Here is a 16,912-nt window from a genome sequence, read left to right on the forward strand (position 1 = left end):
TTACTATCAATCTCGGTAATTGCATGTTTTCCCTTCTTTTTTCCCCCTTTTCTACCGACTTAGATCTGATTATTCGGAACTTAATTTCTTTTTTCTTTTTATCCGTTCTCAAGCTGATGTAATTGAATTTTTGAAGAGTGCCAGACAAGGTCGTATCCAGGATTTTTTTTGGGGGGGAGGGGTTTACAAAAGGATTTTTCGGGGGGGGGGGAGGTAAAAAACTTCAAAAATGCAAAAAAATGTTTATATTCATTTTTGCTACGTTTTTACGATTCGGCCAAATATTTCGGAGAATCGGAGGGGTTCAATCCACCTACCCACCCACCCCTGGATACGGCCTTGGTGCCAGATGTAAAAGCCCAAGAACCGAACGGGAATAACCTGTTTCATTTCAGAAAATTATTCTTTTTCAACAAATATAAACAAAACTACAGCATAGAGCGAGAATATGACTCAAAACGAAAAAAGCTATATTGCATATGAGTTGAGATACCCTTCTCCAATCTTTATTCAGGATGCAAAAACTTCTTCAAAATTGCTGTAATAGGAAACAATCGGAGGACAAAGCTTAAAAACAGAAAGATCAAAATCACTTTGATAGTTTGGAGAATAAAACACACAACTTTCACTGTTTTCTGTAGTTCGTGATTTTTTTCATTATTAGATAATTGGTCTCACTAGTAACAAAAACAAGATGTTGTTTCTTTTCGTAGCCACATGCAAACAAATTAAACTGGTAAGAAATACAGTAAATATTCCAAATTTGATTCATAGTTCTCAGCATTACCATTTAACTGTAGGATCAGCCTCCCACCTAAAGAACATATATGCCGTTTCCTCATCAAATGGCAAAGTTCCTAACAAAAATTTACAAAACTGTGACGTTCTCTGCGCTTTAATTAAAAAATAAAAAAATTAAAAACATACAGCTCATTTATGCCACCTAAGGAAATATAAAAAAGAGAGACAAGGCCCATTTGAGTCGAACACAATACAAGCACAGAATATTAAATGATTAAGATTCAGAAAATTTTCTGACAGAATAAACGCTTTTACCCATATAATAGTCCCTATAAAAAAAAGAAGCAAATTAAAGAAATGAAAACTGAGAATGGGATGTTTTAAAGGCCAACGCAAACAGCTTCGCGTAACCAAACTTATTATTGGTAAACCCCATCTAAAAAAAAAATCTCAGTACTCAAGATTTTTTTCTTTTTTTGCAAATTCTTCCTCGCTATTATTTGTAACTTGAACTATTGGATTGCTTGGATAAACGTCATGTTTTCTGGAACAAATCAATCCCACTGCAGTAGCAGCAGGGCAATTACCTAGTATTCAGGGGGCCCTTCTGTTACAGTCCCACAGATAGCATACTATTTCCCCTTCAGCTATAAATTATTGTTACTAATAAATGGATCTTACTTAAAAACTAATACAATGGAAAAAGGGCCCTGATTAATGGAAATATTTTAACCCGTATAGCGGTGATCAAAGTTTAGTAGAATCTTCCTGTAATTGAGTATGATGCTTTACAGAATTTCACAATTGACCTTTGTTTTTAAGTATTATCATATACAATTTTTATCCTTAATAAAAATTGAATGTCTTCCTAGAAACGAGAGTAAAATAAGCAATCTTTTGTTGTATTTCCCAACCCAAAGAGCCAGGTTTTTTTCCTTTTGACGAGATTGGGAAATAAAGCAAGTTTAGGTGTTTGAGGTTGTCCTATAAACCTGAACAAGTAGGAGGAAGGGGGCAACCCCACTGAGTTGATCACAGTTCTACTTCACTGAAACGATTCAGCCCCCGCATTAGATTAGTTAAAAAAACATTTAATACAAAACAGTAAATAATAAAAAAACAAAATAAATAATTCAGCACCTAAATTGACAGATTATCTAAAAGATAATAAAATATTCTGCCATGCATTTTTACACGAAACCAACAAATAGTAGCTTTTTTTCGGTTCAATAAGGCAGACTTCAAGTCAGGAAACTTATTAGTTTGAATCAGACGTGTGTACAGGTGGTGGAGCACTGAACCAGTGCTCAATCCCCAAAATATTAAAACTTCTACACCCCCTCAATTTCCTTCATTTTTCATGTTGTTCATTTATTTTAGGGCGTCTTTTTTTAATTCTCCACTCGCCAACCCAAAATGAATTCCTACGCACCTGGTTTGAATGATCTGTGAAATGAAATGTTATATATTATATATATTGATTTATAAATACAAGGAGCACCGTTTATTTTAGCGAGTTGACATTTTATTTCTGGGCATATGCCCAACATCACCAAGTCCTCTTAAAACCACATTGCCATCTGATTGAATTTCAAGCCACGTAATACTACCATTATGAAGCGATATTCTCAGCCAGGCTTCAGGAGGGAACTGAAGTGCCCTAAAATTATTCACACACTTTATAAAGTTGTTTTTATAAATGAGCCTTATTCCATAAATTCAGTTCATAACCTTATTCAGCTCTATTTTAGTTCTCATTCAGTGAACATCTAAAAAGCGATTTTATATATATGGCTGAAATTATGAAACACATGATCCAGCATTCATTTAGTTTGACTTTTGAAAGTTCGCTGAGAATTGCTGTTAGACGTGGTATAATTAACGGCGGCTTAGCTTACTGCACACTTTGTGTCAGCGTGGATCAAAATAGTTGACTCTTAAACACGTAGGCCTTTCTATTTTAAGCATCTAGTAATTACCATCAAGATGCCGGAATCAACAGAAGTCCAGCTACAGATTTTAAAGAAATTTGATGTCAATAGAACTTAAAAAACTTGATCCCCTTTGCGAAAAGCTAGAAAAATTATGTGTGGGATTTTGTTCAATTTCGGAATCTCTGAATATTAAAATTTGTGAAGTGGAAAAAAGATCGGAAGATACAGAGGCGGAAGTTCGTCAGCTGAAAATAGAAGTTACAAAAAATGAAAAGATAATGGATAGAATTGAGGCGGATCAAAAAAGGTGCAACTTGATACTCTACAATTTTAACCCGGAGTTACGGATTCTAGTCTAAAAGAGGACATTCTTAGATGATTAAATGAAATAATAAGAGGTGACAGGTTTATGCAGACCCATATCAAAAATGATTTTCGTTTACCATCAAACCAGAAAATCAGACCAGTGATAATTAGATTTAGCGTCTGTGGAATAAAAAAAAAAAAAAAAAAAAAAAATCCATATTTACTTCGGCTGCGCTTTTCAAAAGTTGTCATTTGTCAGTAGCACTAGATTAAAATTCTTCAGATTTGTTGGCGCGCAGTAAGTTCATACCAATTCTGGAAGCCGCGCATACGGAAGACCATTTACATGCAAAGCTGAGGGGTGTAAGACTTATTGTTAGAGATAAGATTTTTGCATACGATAGTAAATTGGGTAAAGGGAAAGACATTGATCAAGAACGACGAAAGGTTGTAGCAGTAGAGGAAATGAGAACCTATGATCATCAGAGTTCAAAATTAAATCGTAGTATGCACAGGGGCAATGAAGTAATAGACAATGCAAGTTTACTAAGTAAAGAAGGATCAAGATCAGTCATGCATGGGAAAGTTATTGAAGTTCAGACAGGATAACGTACGCGTGATGAGATGGCTAGCCCCCATCAAGACATCTTACGCTCATGCAAATCAGAGTAATCAGATTATTTTGCATGTGAGAAACGGATCGGTAAATTCTGATACTAGAGCTCAGAGTTTTGGAAGCGCTCCTTCTGTATTTAGCATAGAATAGTGGGGCCGGTTCTTTTTCGTGGGTAGTATCATACCCCCCTTAGCCAAAAACCTGCGGTGGATTTAGCTCAGCTGGGTGTGAGACAGGGGAAAAGAAACAGTAAGAACATTTGCCCTTCATTTGCGCCTCGCCAGATAGTGAAAGCCCAGGTTTTTTCTTATGAGCATCCTACTTGGGGGGATATAGTAGCGCCTGGGAACCAGTCGAAGTTGTCGGAATAAGGAATACAGGCCTATAGTGAATCCTCCTTACGTTTTGTACGTTGGAAAAGTTAGAAAACCTATTAGAGTCAAGTACATCAGCCGGTTGTGAAAGTTGGGATGTTGTTTGCCTTGTTGAGACATGAAATTCTCTAGATCATTTTTCGTCATGTGAAGGTTTTGATGTTTTTGAGTGTACGAGAAAAGTTTCGGCAAATGGTAGATATTATGGACGAGTTTTGGCGCTTGTAAAGATGGGTGTATTTAATTTATTTCGTAGGCTAGAAAGTAAGTCTGAAAATTTATTATGGTTACTATTATCAGTAAAAAATGTTCACCTTGTTGTGTATGTTGTTTATTTGCCTCCGAATATTAGGTTCTTACAGCCGTGAAGATACATGGGAACCGATTGAAAATGAAACACAGATGTATAAAAGAATGTACCCTTGCCGTAATTTTGTTTTTCTTAGGGACTTCGATGCATATACTAGTGAAGAGGACAAGTTGCAGGTTGGTCAACCCCTTGTAAATGAACCAGGCCAGAATGTTTGTTTGGAGAATGAAAGTGAGTATGTTTTCCCTATTAGGAAAAGTAGGGATAGGTCTCAGAAAATAAATAGACGGGGAAGGAATTTAATAAATTTTTCTAAAAAGGAATGGTTGCTTATTATGAACGGTAGGTTGGGATATTTTGTATGGGCAATTTTACGTGTTATAGTGGGTTTAGCCCGAGTCTAATCGATTATATTTTACGTAGTTTATCTATCTGGCCCTGTGTGGTGGACCTCAGGGTCCTAGAGTTGGTCAATCTGACCATTCACAAGTGAATCTTAAGCTGAGAGCGTATATTCGACGGTCTAAAAGAGTAAATGAAAGGTCTACGTGTGAGGAAAGGATCCGTAAACCAGTTTGGATAGCAAAGGAGAAGGAAGAATTGGTTAAAATGGAACTAAAAAGTGAGGAATTTCAGAATGATTGCCATTCGATTTTGAATTTTTCAGAACCAGCTGAATTGGATCAAGTTGTTTCGGTAATTACAAAGAATTTATGAGAGCATCAAGCCTTTATCTCAGGATAGGAAACATCCGGCCAGAAAAGATGAGGGTTTTTTCGATGAGAAATGTAGGCAGAAAAGGGAAGAGGTAATTAGGTTTCAAGGCTACTTAAGCAACAGACTCATTCATTCAAGAAATTAAGGTCAGATTATAATAGGGTTAAAAGAGTTAAAAAGAGAGAGGTAGATGAAGATTAATGAGGAAATTAAGAGAGCTTATGGTGTGAATAACCCCAGACAGAGAGCTTCGTTTCGTAGTTAAATGTTCAATCCAGGGCCCGGGAATACGAGGAAATATCACACCAGTTGAGACGTGGCCAGATTATTTTAAAAACAGTGAGTCAGAATATGTCAGGGCGAATGAGTCCAATGGTTCATATGATAGAGAGTTAGATATAGGGACGGCTACATATCCTTTAAGACAAATGATTACCATTTGATTAGGCCTGTATTCGAACATGAAATTTGAGATGAGTTGAAAAAGACGAATGGTAATTCGTGTCCAGGAACAAATGGTATATCTATGAAGACCCTGAGATTAGGAAGAACAACTTTAATATCCATGTTGGCCGCAATTTTCTCGTTTGTAGTGGAGAAAGCTTGTTGGCCTCGCCCAGGGGACACTTCGGTAGCAGTGCCTCTTTTTAAGAAAAGTAATAGGAAGTTACATGAAAACTTTAGGTCTATCTTTATGGGAAATGTGGTAAGTAAATTGTTTTGTAAGGTTCTGGATTTTAGACTAAGAGATTGGTTAGATAGGGAGGAAGTACTTAGCCAGGTGGAAGCGGGACTCAGATCGACATTTAGCACTGTTGACCATATTTTTACTTTGGATATACTGAGAAGTAAATATGCTAGAGGGGAAAATGGTCGGGTATTCATAGCATTTTTAGACCTGAAAAGTGCTTTTAACTCGGTAAATACATGTTGTTAATTGAAAGTATGTTGGAAATAGGCTTGCCGACTTGTTTTGTAGCAATAATAGCAGATATGTGTCGGAGGGTGAAATTTGTTGTGAAGGTTATGGGAAATTTTTCTAGGCTGGTTACGTCTCATGTGGGTTTGAAACAAGGATCTACTTTATCTCCTAAGCTTTTCACCTTGTTTGTTAATGATTTAGATAGTTTTATGAAAAGTAATGAAGCCCCTTATGTATCTTTGGATTGGTTTAGCATATCATTTATTTTATTCGCGGATGACATAACTCTAGTGGCGGAGAGTAGAAATAATCTTGAGAAGCAATTAGATATAATAAAAAAATATTTAGAAAAGCAGGATTCTGAGTTGAAAACTAAAAAGTCAGAGTATTAGTATTTAGAAGCAAAGGGATGTTGATTCCGAGGGGATTTTAATTTTTGGAGGAATGATTTTAGAGGTTAAAGAAGAATTTGTTTATTTGGGCGTTAAGTTTAGTGTCAAAACAAGCGGGTAATAAATAAATTATTATTAATTATCATTAAGAGGGATGTCTAGACATGTAGAAGATTGTAATTTAAGGGGTAATAGGCTAATAAATATGCTTTTGAGAAGTAACTTAGGTCAGCTAGCTGACATAAGGATCCAGAAAAGTGTTTTCCTTTCAAAAATAGCTTCTAGTCTACATTGGGGTTCTGAGGTTTGGGTTTTGCTAAAGCACCTAAGCTAGAAATAGTTCAGCTAAGATATTTCAAGACAGTTATTGCCTTGAAAGAGTCATTTAGTTCAGTGGTAGTGAAAGGAAATTTGGGGCTTTTCACTTTAAGGAGTTTTAGATTGGTTAATATGGTAAAATTTAGGGAGAAAATAATTAGGCTACCCAGTGTTCGGCTTCTTAAGTCAGCTTATTTGGAGAGCTTGAAGGACGGTAAACACGATTCGTGGCCTAATCAAGTCAAGAAAATACTTGATTTTTGTGGCTTGTCGGAGACATGGAATGAAGAAAAAGGCCCAATGGATGAAAGCGTGTCAGTATGGAAGGAAGTCCTGCAAACCCTAAATGACCAAGAAATTCAAGAGTGGCAAGCTCATAAGGAGCAATTTATGTCCTTGAGGTTTTACTCCCAAGCTAAAGAGTGTTGGGGGGAGGAGGTTAATTTTAAATTTGGGCTGAATAAAGTGGATTTGAAGAATTTGTTGTTGGTAAAAGAGGATAGTTTGGATTTAGGTAAGAGAAGGACATCTTTGGGAAAGTTTAGGCTGGCCCCTATTTTTACCTTATGTGTGGATGTGTGAATGAGAATTTATTTCATTTTGTATCCGAGTGTGAAGAGCTGTTTAAGTTGCGGAATGAATGTTTTGGACGAGTGTTTGGGAATGAATGCTGGTTAATTGAGCGGGTGGCTTGGAAGAACACGTGTGTGATTAAACAGTCATGTAAGTTTCTTCGTTTAGGGATCAAACATAGGGAATCATGTTTGAGGGGATAGCTTGTTACAGTGTTTAGGATTTGAACTTTATTATGATTTGTGTTTGTCGATTAAAATGTTGAACCTTGGAATCTTTCATTTTGGCTGTTTGTTGTTGTTTTTTTTTCTCTTTTTCTGATTTATATTATCTAAAGTTGCATTTTGTTCCTGAGCTTTGTTTGTAGACTATATGCTGTGTTGATATATATGGTGTATTGATATGGCCCGCAGGATTTATATATGGTATGTTGACATGGTATATATATGGTGTGTTGATATGGCCCGCAGGATTTTTGCAATAAATATTATCATATTTATACAGTGAAAGCGTAATTCACGCTGCTCACAATAGCAAAGATCTAATAAGAACGAGATTTGTCTGTTTATAAGTACATTTACCTACTTTTACTCCCAATCCATCTATATGGCTTTTGGACTACGACAGCGTGGGGGTACAAGCTTTGTCCTCTCCCACATGTCCGAGGTTTGAACAACGTCTCATGTAGTTTCTTACATTTACTTTATATGGTATATTCTATTTCGTGTTTCAATCATTGATAGAAAACTATCAATCCAAGATCCACTTCAGTTACCACCCTTCTAGAATGCAGTTAAGTAGGTCCCCCATATTCAGCACCTGTATTAGATTGGCTAAAAAATAATTAAATATTTAGCAATGAACTTTAGCGGGCGATCAATAAACAATAGCTTTTTCTCAGGTCAATAAGACACATTTCAAGTTGGAAGTCTTCTTAGTTTGAATCCGACATACATACAGGTGATGAGGCCTTGAGCCTGTGCCCTACCCACAAAATATCAAAGTTTTCCCGCCCCTCCATTTCTTTTATTTTTTCTATTATTCATCTACTTTGCGATTTTTTTTACTTCCCTCCTACCCCCATCCGAAATTAATTCCTACGTACACACCTGTTTAAATGATTTGTGAAATGAAATGGTATAAATTGTACAAATTTAAATTTATAAAATATAAGGAGCACCATTTGTCTTAACTAGTTGACATTTTATTTCTGGGCATATGCCCAACGTCACCAAGTCCTCTTAAAACCACATTGCCACTTGGTTTGATTTCTAACCACGTGATACTTCCATTATGAAGCGATATTCTCAGCCAGGCTTCAGGCGGTAACTGAAGGGCCCTAAAATTATTCACACACTTTATAAAGTTGTTTATAAATGAGCCTTATTGCACATAAAATCAAAAAAAAGTTTTTTTTTATACTGAAAGTAAGGAACAACATTAAAACTCAAAATGGCCAGAAAGTATTCAGTATATGAAGGGTTTGCCCCCCCCCTCTCAATACCTCGCTCTTTACGCTAAAGCCTTTAGTACTTAAAACAAGAGCTAAGAGCTCATATGGTATGAATTTCTAAGAATCAAATTCTATGAATCAATAGATTACTTTAAAAAGAAAATCAGAGGCTTAATGCCGGTTGGGATTTAAAATAAGAGCTCTGAGTCACGAGGTCCTTCTAAATATCAAAATTCATTAAGATCCGATCACCCACTCGCAAGTTAAAAAATACCTCAATTTTTCTAATTTTTCCTCTCTCTTCAGCCCCCCAGATGTTCGAATCGGGGAAAACGAATTTATCAAGTCAATTTGTACAGCTCCCTGACACGCCTACCAATTTTCATCGTCCTCGCACGTCCGGAAGCACCAAACTCACCAAAGCACTGAACCCCACCATATAACTCCCCCAAAGAGAGCGGATCCAGTCTGCTTACGTCAGTCACGTATCTACGACATTTATAAGCATTTTCCTTATTTCCCCCTCCATCTCTATCAGATTCCTGGTTTCCCCCTCCATCTCCACCCAATGTCAACAGATCATTGATTGCGTTGGCAAAATTGAGTTGGCAAAGAGAAAGTAAGACAAATAAAAAAAAATTGTATAGGAATTGGGTCAAAACACTCTAGTGCAAAATTTCCCTTCTAAAGTTCACCCCCCGAAAAATTCTCCCCATGGAAATCCAACACCAAGCACCACCCCAACGAAAAATGTCGGCATATTTCTCAATAACATATACTATGCGTAAACAATGGGCGAATTTCATACACGCCACTCCCCACGAACTTTGGGGGCCATGTTACACCTAAAAACACAATTACTGGATCCTTCAACGATGCCAAACAAAGTAGCCATCTCGAAATTTTGATCGAATAACTTTGGGAAGAAAATGGGCGTGAGAGGGCGGCTAGTTGCCCTCCAATCTTTTTGGTCACTTAAAAAGGGCACTAGAACGTTTAATTTCCGTTCGAATGCACCTTTTTCCGATCTTCTAGTACTATTATTTCGATAAAATCAGCTTTGGGGGGGGGGTCAACCCTCCTTATAATTAGCTTAGGGGGAAAGTCAACACTTCTAAACATCACGTCAGTAGGCTACATTTGAACTATGTGGATTGACAGACAACAGTCTATTGTAGCAGCACTTTCGGCCATATTGCTATTATAATTAGCTAAAAAACAGCTTAACTTCTATAATTTAGAGCGAAACAATTATTACTCTGATTTGTGTCAGTTGAATCAACAAAATAGACTGAAAAACCAAAGAGCCAAAGATGAGAAATGTGAGGAAGTACTTTATGACACTTTATTATGAGGTCGTTGCAATGTGTTACTGTGGTAAGAGATCTTTTTAGATGGGTGTCACACAGAAAAGAAAAAAGATATAATCGTTATTTTTATTGATCGGAAGATCAACATTTCCTGTTCATTATTAGTATCAGTTGTTACAAAACGATTCATTCGACCGAAATGTTAATATTTCCATATATATATATATATATATATATATATATATATATATATATATATATATATATATATATATATATATATATATATATATATATATATATATATATATATATATATATATATATATATATATATATATATATATATATATATATATATATATATATATATATATATATATATATATATATATATATATATATATATATATATATATATATATATATATATATATATATATATATATATATATATATATATATATATATATATATATATATATATATATATATATATATATATACTAGCTGTTGGGGTGGCGCTTCGCGCCACCCCAACACCTAGTTGGTGGGGGCGCTTCGAGCCCGCCAAGCCCCCCGCGCGCGTAAGTCGTTACGCGCCATATTAGTTACGCGCCATTGTAGTTGTGTCCCTGTGTACCACCTATGAATATAGATTGATTAATATATGTGTTTCAAACTACGTAAAACTTGCGAATATACAACATTCTTGGCTTTCCCATTGCCTGTGCATATACAAAGCCTTATGTACTAATAATGACGTCATATGCAAACGCTCTTTTTACAAACAAACAAACATGCATACACACAACTCGTTTTTATATAGATAGATAGATAGATAGATACAATACAAATTAACTGCGTAAAACTTGCGAATATACAACATTCTTCGCTGTCCAATTGTCGCTGCATATAAATAGATTGTCAGGTTTACCGACCCTCGAACATGCAACGTACAATTGTCCATGGGAAAAACAATCAGTATTAAGATCTATACCACATTTTTCTAATGATTGACCTTGAGCTTTGTTAATGGTGATTGCAAATGCTAATCGAATTGGGAATTGCAATCTTTTAAATTGAAAAGGCAGATCCGTTGGAATCATGGGAATGCGAGGAATAAGAACAGCCTCACCCTCAAAAGGCCCTGTCAAGATTGTGGCCTCTATTAGGTTTTCCATTGTTTTTTTTTTACGGCAAGTCGCGTGCCATTGCAAAGCTTTGGTGGGTTGATATTTCTTAAAAGTATTATTGGTACGCCTATTTTTCGTTGTAGCACGTGTGGTGGAAACCCTGAAAGATCCATGGAATTTAAAAATTCAGATGGATAATTAACCGCTTCATTTGGTTCCAAAACTGTGTCGACTGACTTGTAAAGGACTGCCTGGTCTCGAATCTTGGTCAAAACAATATTGATGATTTCGTGGACGTCTATATTTTTGGGTGCAAGAATCGCTCTTTCACTTAGCCATTTATTATTTTTATAATTGTTTAGAATATTCGGAAATACTTTTTCAATCAATTCATTTTTGGACGTCACTAAATTACAGAAATCAGCAGGTAGTTGTATACGTCCTGAAATTGAGTCTACTGGGAGCTTTCCGTTTCCAATTGCCAGCAACTGATCTGAAAATGTTTGACCAGAGTCATCGTTTTGCAATCGGACACGCATATTTGTAGTTAATTTTAATGTTTTTACGTGTGCCCATAAATTAGAATTTTTCAGGCAAGCATTCATTTCGTCTGCAGGAGTTGATCTAGGTATTATAGGTAATGTTTGCCTGAAATCTCCCGCAAGCAATATTAATGTGCTGCCAAAGGGTTTCGACTTCCCTCGCAAATCTTTCAAGCATTGATCCAGAGCCTCGAGCGATTTTTTGTGTGCCATTGTGCACTCGTCCCAAATAATAAGTTTGATTGCTGCAATACTTTATCCATCTCAGATGATTTGGAAATATTGCACGTGGGAGTTTCTGTAGAATGCAAATTCAGAGGCAATTTCAAAGCGGAATGAGCAGTTCTTCCACCAGGCAGCAATGTTGCGGCTATTCCGGACGACGCAATTGCCAACGCTATATCATTTTTTGATCGAATTGATGCCAGAATCAGTTTTATCACAAACGTTTTACCAGTACCTCCTGGCGCATCCAAAAAGAAAATTTCTCCAACGTTGTTATCGACACAATGCATTATCGTATCATAAATGTCTTTTTGTTCCGACGTTAACTTGGAAATGTTATTTTGTATATACGACAATAGATCACTCGTACTGTAACTTTGTTCACGATCCAATTCTACACATGTCGAAACAGCAGCGATACGGTTAGGTGAAGGCATTCCCAAATCCTGAAGAGGTTTGTTTGCCATACGTACGCACAAATCTTCTATAATAACTAAAGTGTAGTTATAAATTTCTGATGTAAAATCAAAAGTCATATCTGACGTCTCTAACTGTTTTCGATGGAGTATATCTTCGGACATTTTTGACTTATATTTTTCCCATAACTCTGTAGGAGCTGATGGAGAGCAAGTTGTTAAAATGATGCCAAACAATGCACGAATTTGACTTGGAGTTGACGTTTCGCACGCGTCATTGATGCAGTTATCCCAGTGTTGGTCATTCTCCAACAAATTCAGAGCTTGGCATGCACTACGTTAAGTGTCATGTATAGTACCGTTTACAGTTCTCAAATACTCGAAGAATGTCGGACGGGGTACATTCACCAAAAGCAGGTGTAGAAAGAAGCATTCATGTTGATTGGGGTGAACGGTGAAGAGTCTTCCTATCGAGGTATCTTTGAAGATGGTAGGTTGGCCGTCGACTGACTTACCCTGTTTTCGACGTTCAAATACTTTATTTTTAGTATTCCACGTGTAATACGAAGGCACTTCAGTATACAGCAGTTTTTTTGCAAAAGAATCATTTTTACAAAGCGAAAAGAAACCGGTTAACTTTGTATCCGGTGGATTCAGGGCTCCTTGTTGCACGTTGGTTTCCGAGAAAAAAAAAACACGTTGACCATTCTGTAAATGTACCGCTAAGTGAACAACAGCTGGACTACGTTCATGTATCGGAAATGAAAGAATTCGCCAAACAGCTTCATTACTGCTTATGTATCTTCCAGCCTGATAGTGTACGATTTCGTCGATATCTTTGATTTCGGGCTGCAAGCCAAAAACTGCCATGTCACTGCCTTTGTTGACGTATTTACATATGTATTTGATTGCCTTTACGGAGTTACAGTATTCAACGTTTATGTGTGCATTAAATGTTTTTGATAATAATGGGGAATATGGAACAACCCACTGGTTATCTACTTCGATGGTGGTACCGTTACGCTTCTTTATTATTGCTGTTTTACCGCCATCTTCAATAGATCTTCTTCTATATTGTGGGTAACCATCATTGCCAGTAATTGTGTTGGATACTAAAAGTCGAGGATATTGCTTTGTGCACCTTCCTTTGGCCATGCATGGTGAATTTTCGTTCAGTGCACCGCAAGGTCCATGTATCATATTTTTTTACAATAATATCATGTAACCCCTTATCGACATTTTCATCAGGTATTTCAGCGGAAATCACATCATCAATTTCGTTCGAAGTAATTTTTTTATGTAGCCAGATTAGTATATGTGCGTGTGGCAAACCTCGTTTTTGCCATTCCACTGAGTACATCCAGCATCGCACTGACCCAAACACTTCAAAATTTACTATGTAGTTTATCAGTGATTTCAACTTTTGCCGGAAGACACGGGCCGTAATGTCATGTCTATGAATCGCCGATTGTCCTTGAAGTAAAAGCTGCAGTATCTCGTCCCAAGATTGATTACATGTAAATGTAATAAATAAATCTGGACGACCATACAGACGAACATACGCAATAGCATCTTGAGCATATTCATGGATATGACGGGGACTGCCAGCATATGACGAAGGTAAAATTGTTAATCTTCCAACGATTGTGGTATTACCGTCATTTATAACTGCATCTCGCAAATGAATGTATTGTTCAGAGCGGAGCTTGGTCTGATTCAGGCGGATATATAGCAAACGTTCTGATTCAATTTTAGCATACATATCAACGACGAATTGGTGAAACAATTGACGGCATTTAAAAATATAATTTTCTTCATCCTGCCGAATCATTAGTCTATAGGAATAATAATGCATTGCACTGCATTTCTTATTCATTTCTTTGTTAGTGGCTGGATTCCTCAATTTAATATTAAAGTGATAGCCGTCGGCTCCATCCCAAAAAATGATAGGATATTGTAGGGCATCTTAGGATCGATGAGTTTCAGCAATTCTTAACAACTGAGCGTTTCGCTTATGAAGAATAATATCTCGAGGTAAAAACTGATCACCGACCATAACGATTGCCACTTCGTCGATAGTTGGAGCATTGTATCTACGCACATGTTGACCAGGAGGCGTTTTGTCAGCGGAAATAACAATTTTATGCGTATCAGTAGGCATCAAATCGATGGCTGTTTTGAACAGACGCACTAAATCATTATTTTCGTGGAAAAGATGTTGCAATTGGGAAACGATTGTCCTTTCAACGTTGGGAGAAACTTCGCACCGTGCATTCAATTCAGAATTTCTATCACTGATGAAGTACAATTGTAAAAATTTACAATTCTCGCCTGAGAATGGTAGAAGGGACCCTGCTTTATGATAAATTTGCCCTTTTACTTTGAAAGTAGGCATAAATTGATCTGGATTTTCGATTTGGGCACCAAACGACGTCATTTGGAAACATGAGTTATATTTTCTGATCTGTGATAAAAAACACTTAGATTCTGACGTAGTTCCAGTAAGCAAAGTTTTCAATGGCTCTGGTGGTGCAGCCAATAGAGGAAGTTTAACTTTTCCTGAGGCGCAACACATTCCCATTGTTTCACCATTGAATTTCAAGGCCTTGCAATAGGGACAAATTTTAGACATATTCCCGATTTGAACACATCTACTCAAGCTATAATCATCGACTGGGCTGTACCTGAATGCCAGGCGATAACTTTCAGGTTGCTCTGATTCCTCGGCACGCTTTCTTTTCTTACTTTCTCTATCAGCAGCAAGCCTGATTTCTTGCTGTTCTTGTGATTCCTCGGCACGCCTTCTTTTTTCACTTTCTCTTTTAGCAGCAAGTCTGGTTTCATGTTGCTCTGGTAGTTCCTCGGCATGCCTTCTTTTTTCACTTTCTCTTTTAGCAGCAAGTCTGGTTTCATGTTGCTCTGGTAGTTCCTCGGCACGCCTTCTTTTTTCACTTTCTCTTTTAGCAGCAAGTCTGGTTTCGCGTTGCTCTGGTAGTTCCTCGGCACGCTTTCTGTTCTTTCTTTCTCTATCAGCCTCAAGCCTGTTTCCTTGCTGTTCTTTTGATTCCTCGGCACGCTTTCTTTTCTTACTTTCTCTATCAGCCTCAAGCCTGTTTCCTTGCTGTTCTTTTGATTCCTCGGCACGCTTTCTTTTCTTACTTTCTCTATCAGCAGCAAGTTTTTTGGCATAGACTATTTGAGCATCTTCCTCGGCTGTTGCCATTGTAAGTTCATCAGTCATTTTACAGTTAAACATTAATAGATTTCTACGTGAACGCATGTTTTAAATAGCTTTAATGACGTCACCGTCATAACAAAATGACGACAACTAACTTCATGACGTCAGTCAACACACAAACATGACGTCACCCGACAGACAGACCCACACAGACACAGACAACTTATTTTTATATATATAGATATATATATATATATATATATATATATATATATATATATATATATATATATATATATATATATATATATATATATATATATATATATATATATATAAAATCAATTTGGATTTTACACGATTTTGACGAAGTTCCCGTAGCACAACCAATATCTAAAAATGTTTTTCTTTTGACGAGAACGCAAAAAGGCTATAGGGACAATCTAAAGCTTAAGATCAAGTTTTCGGTGCATATCTAAAAAACAGGCATTTTCGAAAACTATAGGTTTTATTTAAATTTAAAAAAAAGGCAGTCTAAACATCATATAAACAAAATAATAATAGAGCTGTCTAGACGCTGATGAAGAAGTGTCGAAAACAAATGCACATATTGATTATTATGAAGCCTATGTAAAAACGCACGATAAGGAACGCCAGATACTTTTTGATAAACATTTTTCTTTCTGAGGGGTTCATTTTATTTTACTTGTAAACGGACAGCTGAATTCACCTCTCAGTTCTCTATCTGAGCAAAAACACATTCCTTTGAATTTGCAGATTACAACGAGTGACTTTTTATACACGGCTTAATATAATTGAATTTTTAGAAGGTTAAAATCCAAGAAAAAAGGATATTATGAGATATGAACATACCTACAAACACAGTATCGGATTACGTTGGCATGGCAAACAATGACTTCGTATGTATCATATTCTTGAGTTGCATCAGCTCTGTGAAAATACTTCCTGAATGCAGCTTCTATTCGAGCACCATCTTGATAGAACTGCTATAAAAAATAAAAAAAAAGAATTCGGGAAAAAATTCTACCAACATCTAAGAGAGATGACAAATTAAAGCATAATCCTGATTTTAATAGCAGCGGTAGCCTTCTTTTTCTTTTCTGTTTATTTATCTTTTTGCATTTTTTTTTGCTTTTTAAAAATTTCCTTTGCTTTTATTCTCCTTTCTTTATATTCTTCTCTCTATCTGGTTTATAGTTCAGTGTTTGGATGTTTTGTTCTGGTTTGATTTTTTCTGTTTCTTTCATGCATTGTCTAGTAACGGTCTGTATTATATCCCGTCTTTGTCCATTACTTATGCATTCGCGTTATAAATTAATTAAAAAATTGTTTTATATTGTTCTATTATACCATAAACGGTGATCAATAACTAACTTTCACAGGAGTTTATAAGTATTTATCAAGAGTTCCTTTTTCCTTTAAACTTGT

The 16,912-nt window shown here is 36.3% G+C and overlaps 1 protein-coding gene across 3 annotated transcripts in view; it reads right to left on the bottom strand.

Annotated features, from left to right (window-relative positions):
- Nucleotides 1–490: 490 nt before the first annotated feature.
- The window catches only part of LOC136039837 (serine/threonine-protein phosphatase PGAM5, mitochondrial-like), a gene marked incomplete at its 5' end in the record, with an annotated part of 46,346 nt that continues 29,924 nt past the window's right edge, over nt 491–16,912 (bottom strand). The window contains 2 exon segments of one of the 3 annotated variants that reach the window (XM_065723754.1): nt 491–2,401; nt 16,337–16,470. In XM_065723754.1, coding sequence (XP_065579826.1) covers nt 2,251–2,401; nt 16,337–16,470 — 285 coding nt within the window. 3 annotated transcript variants of the gene reach the window in all.

This window comes from Artemia franciscana, chromosome 20 (genome assembly GCF_032884065.1).
Source record: "Artemia franciscana chromosome 20, ASM3288406v1, whole genome shotgun sequence".
Classification (NCBI taxonomy): domain Eukaryota; kingdom Metazoa; phylum Arthropoda; class Branchiopoda; order Anostraca; family Artemiidae; genus Artemia; species Artemia franciscana.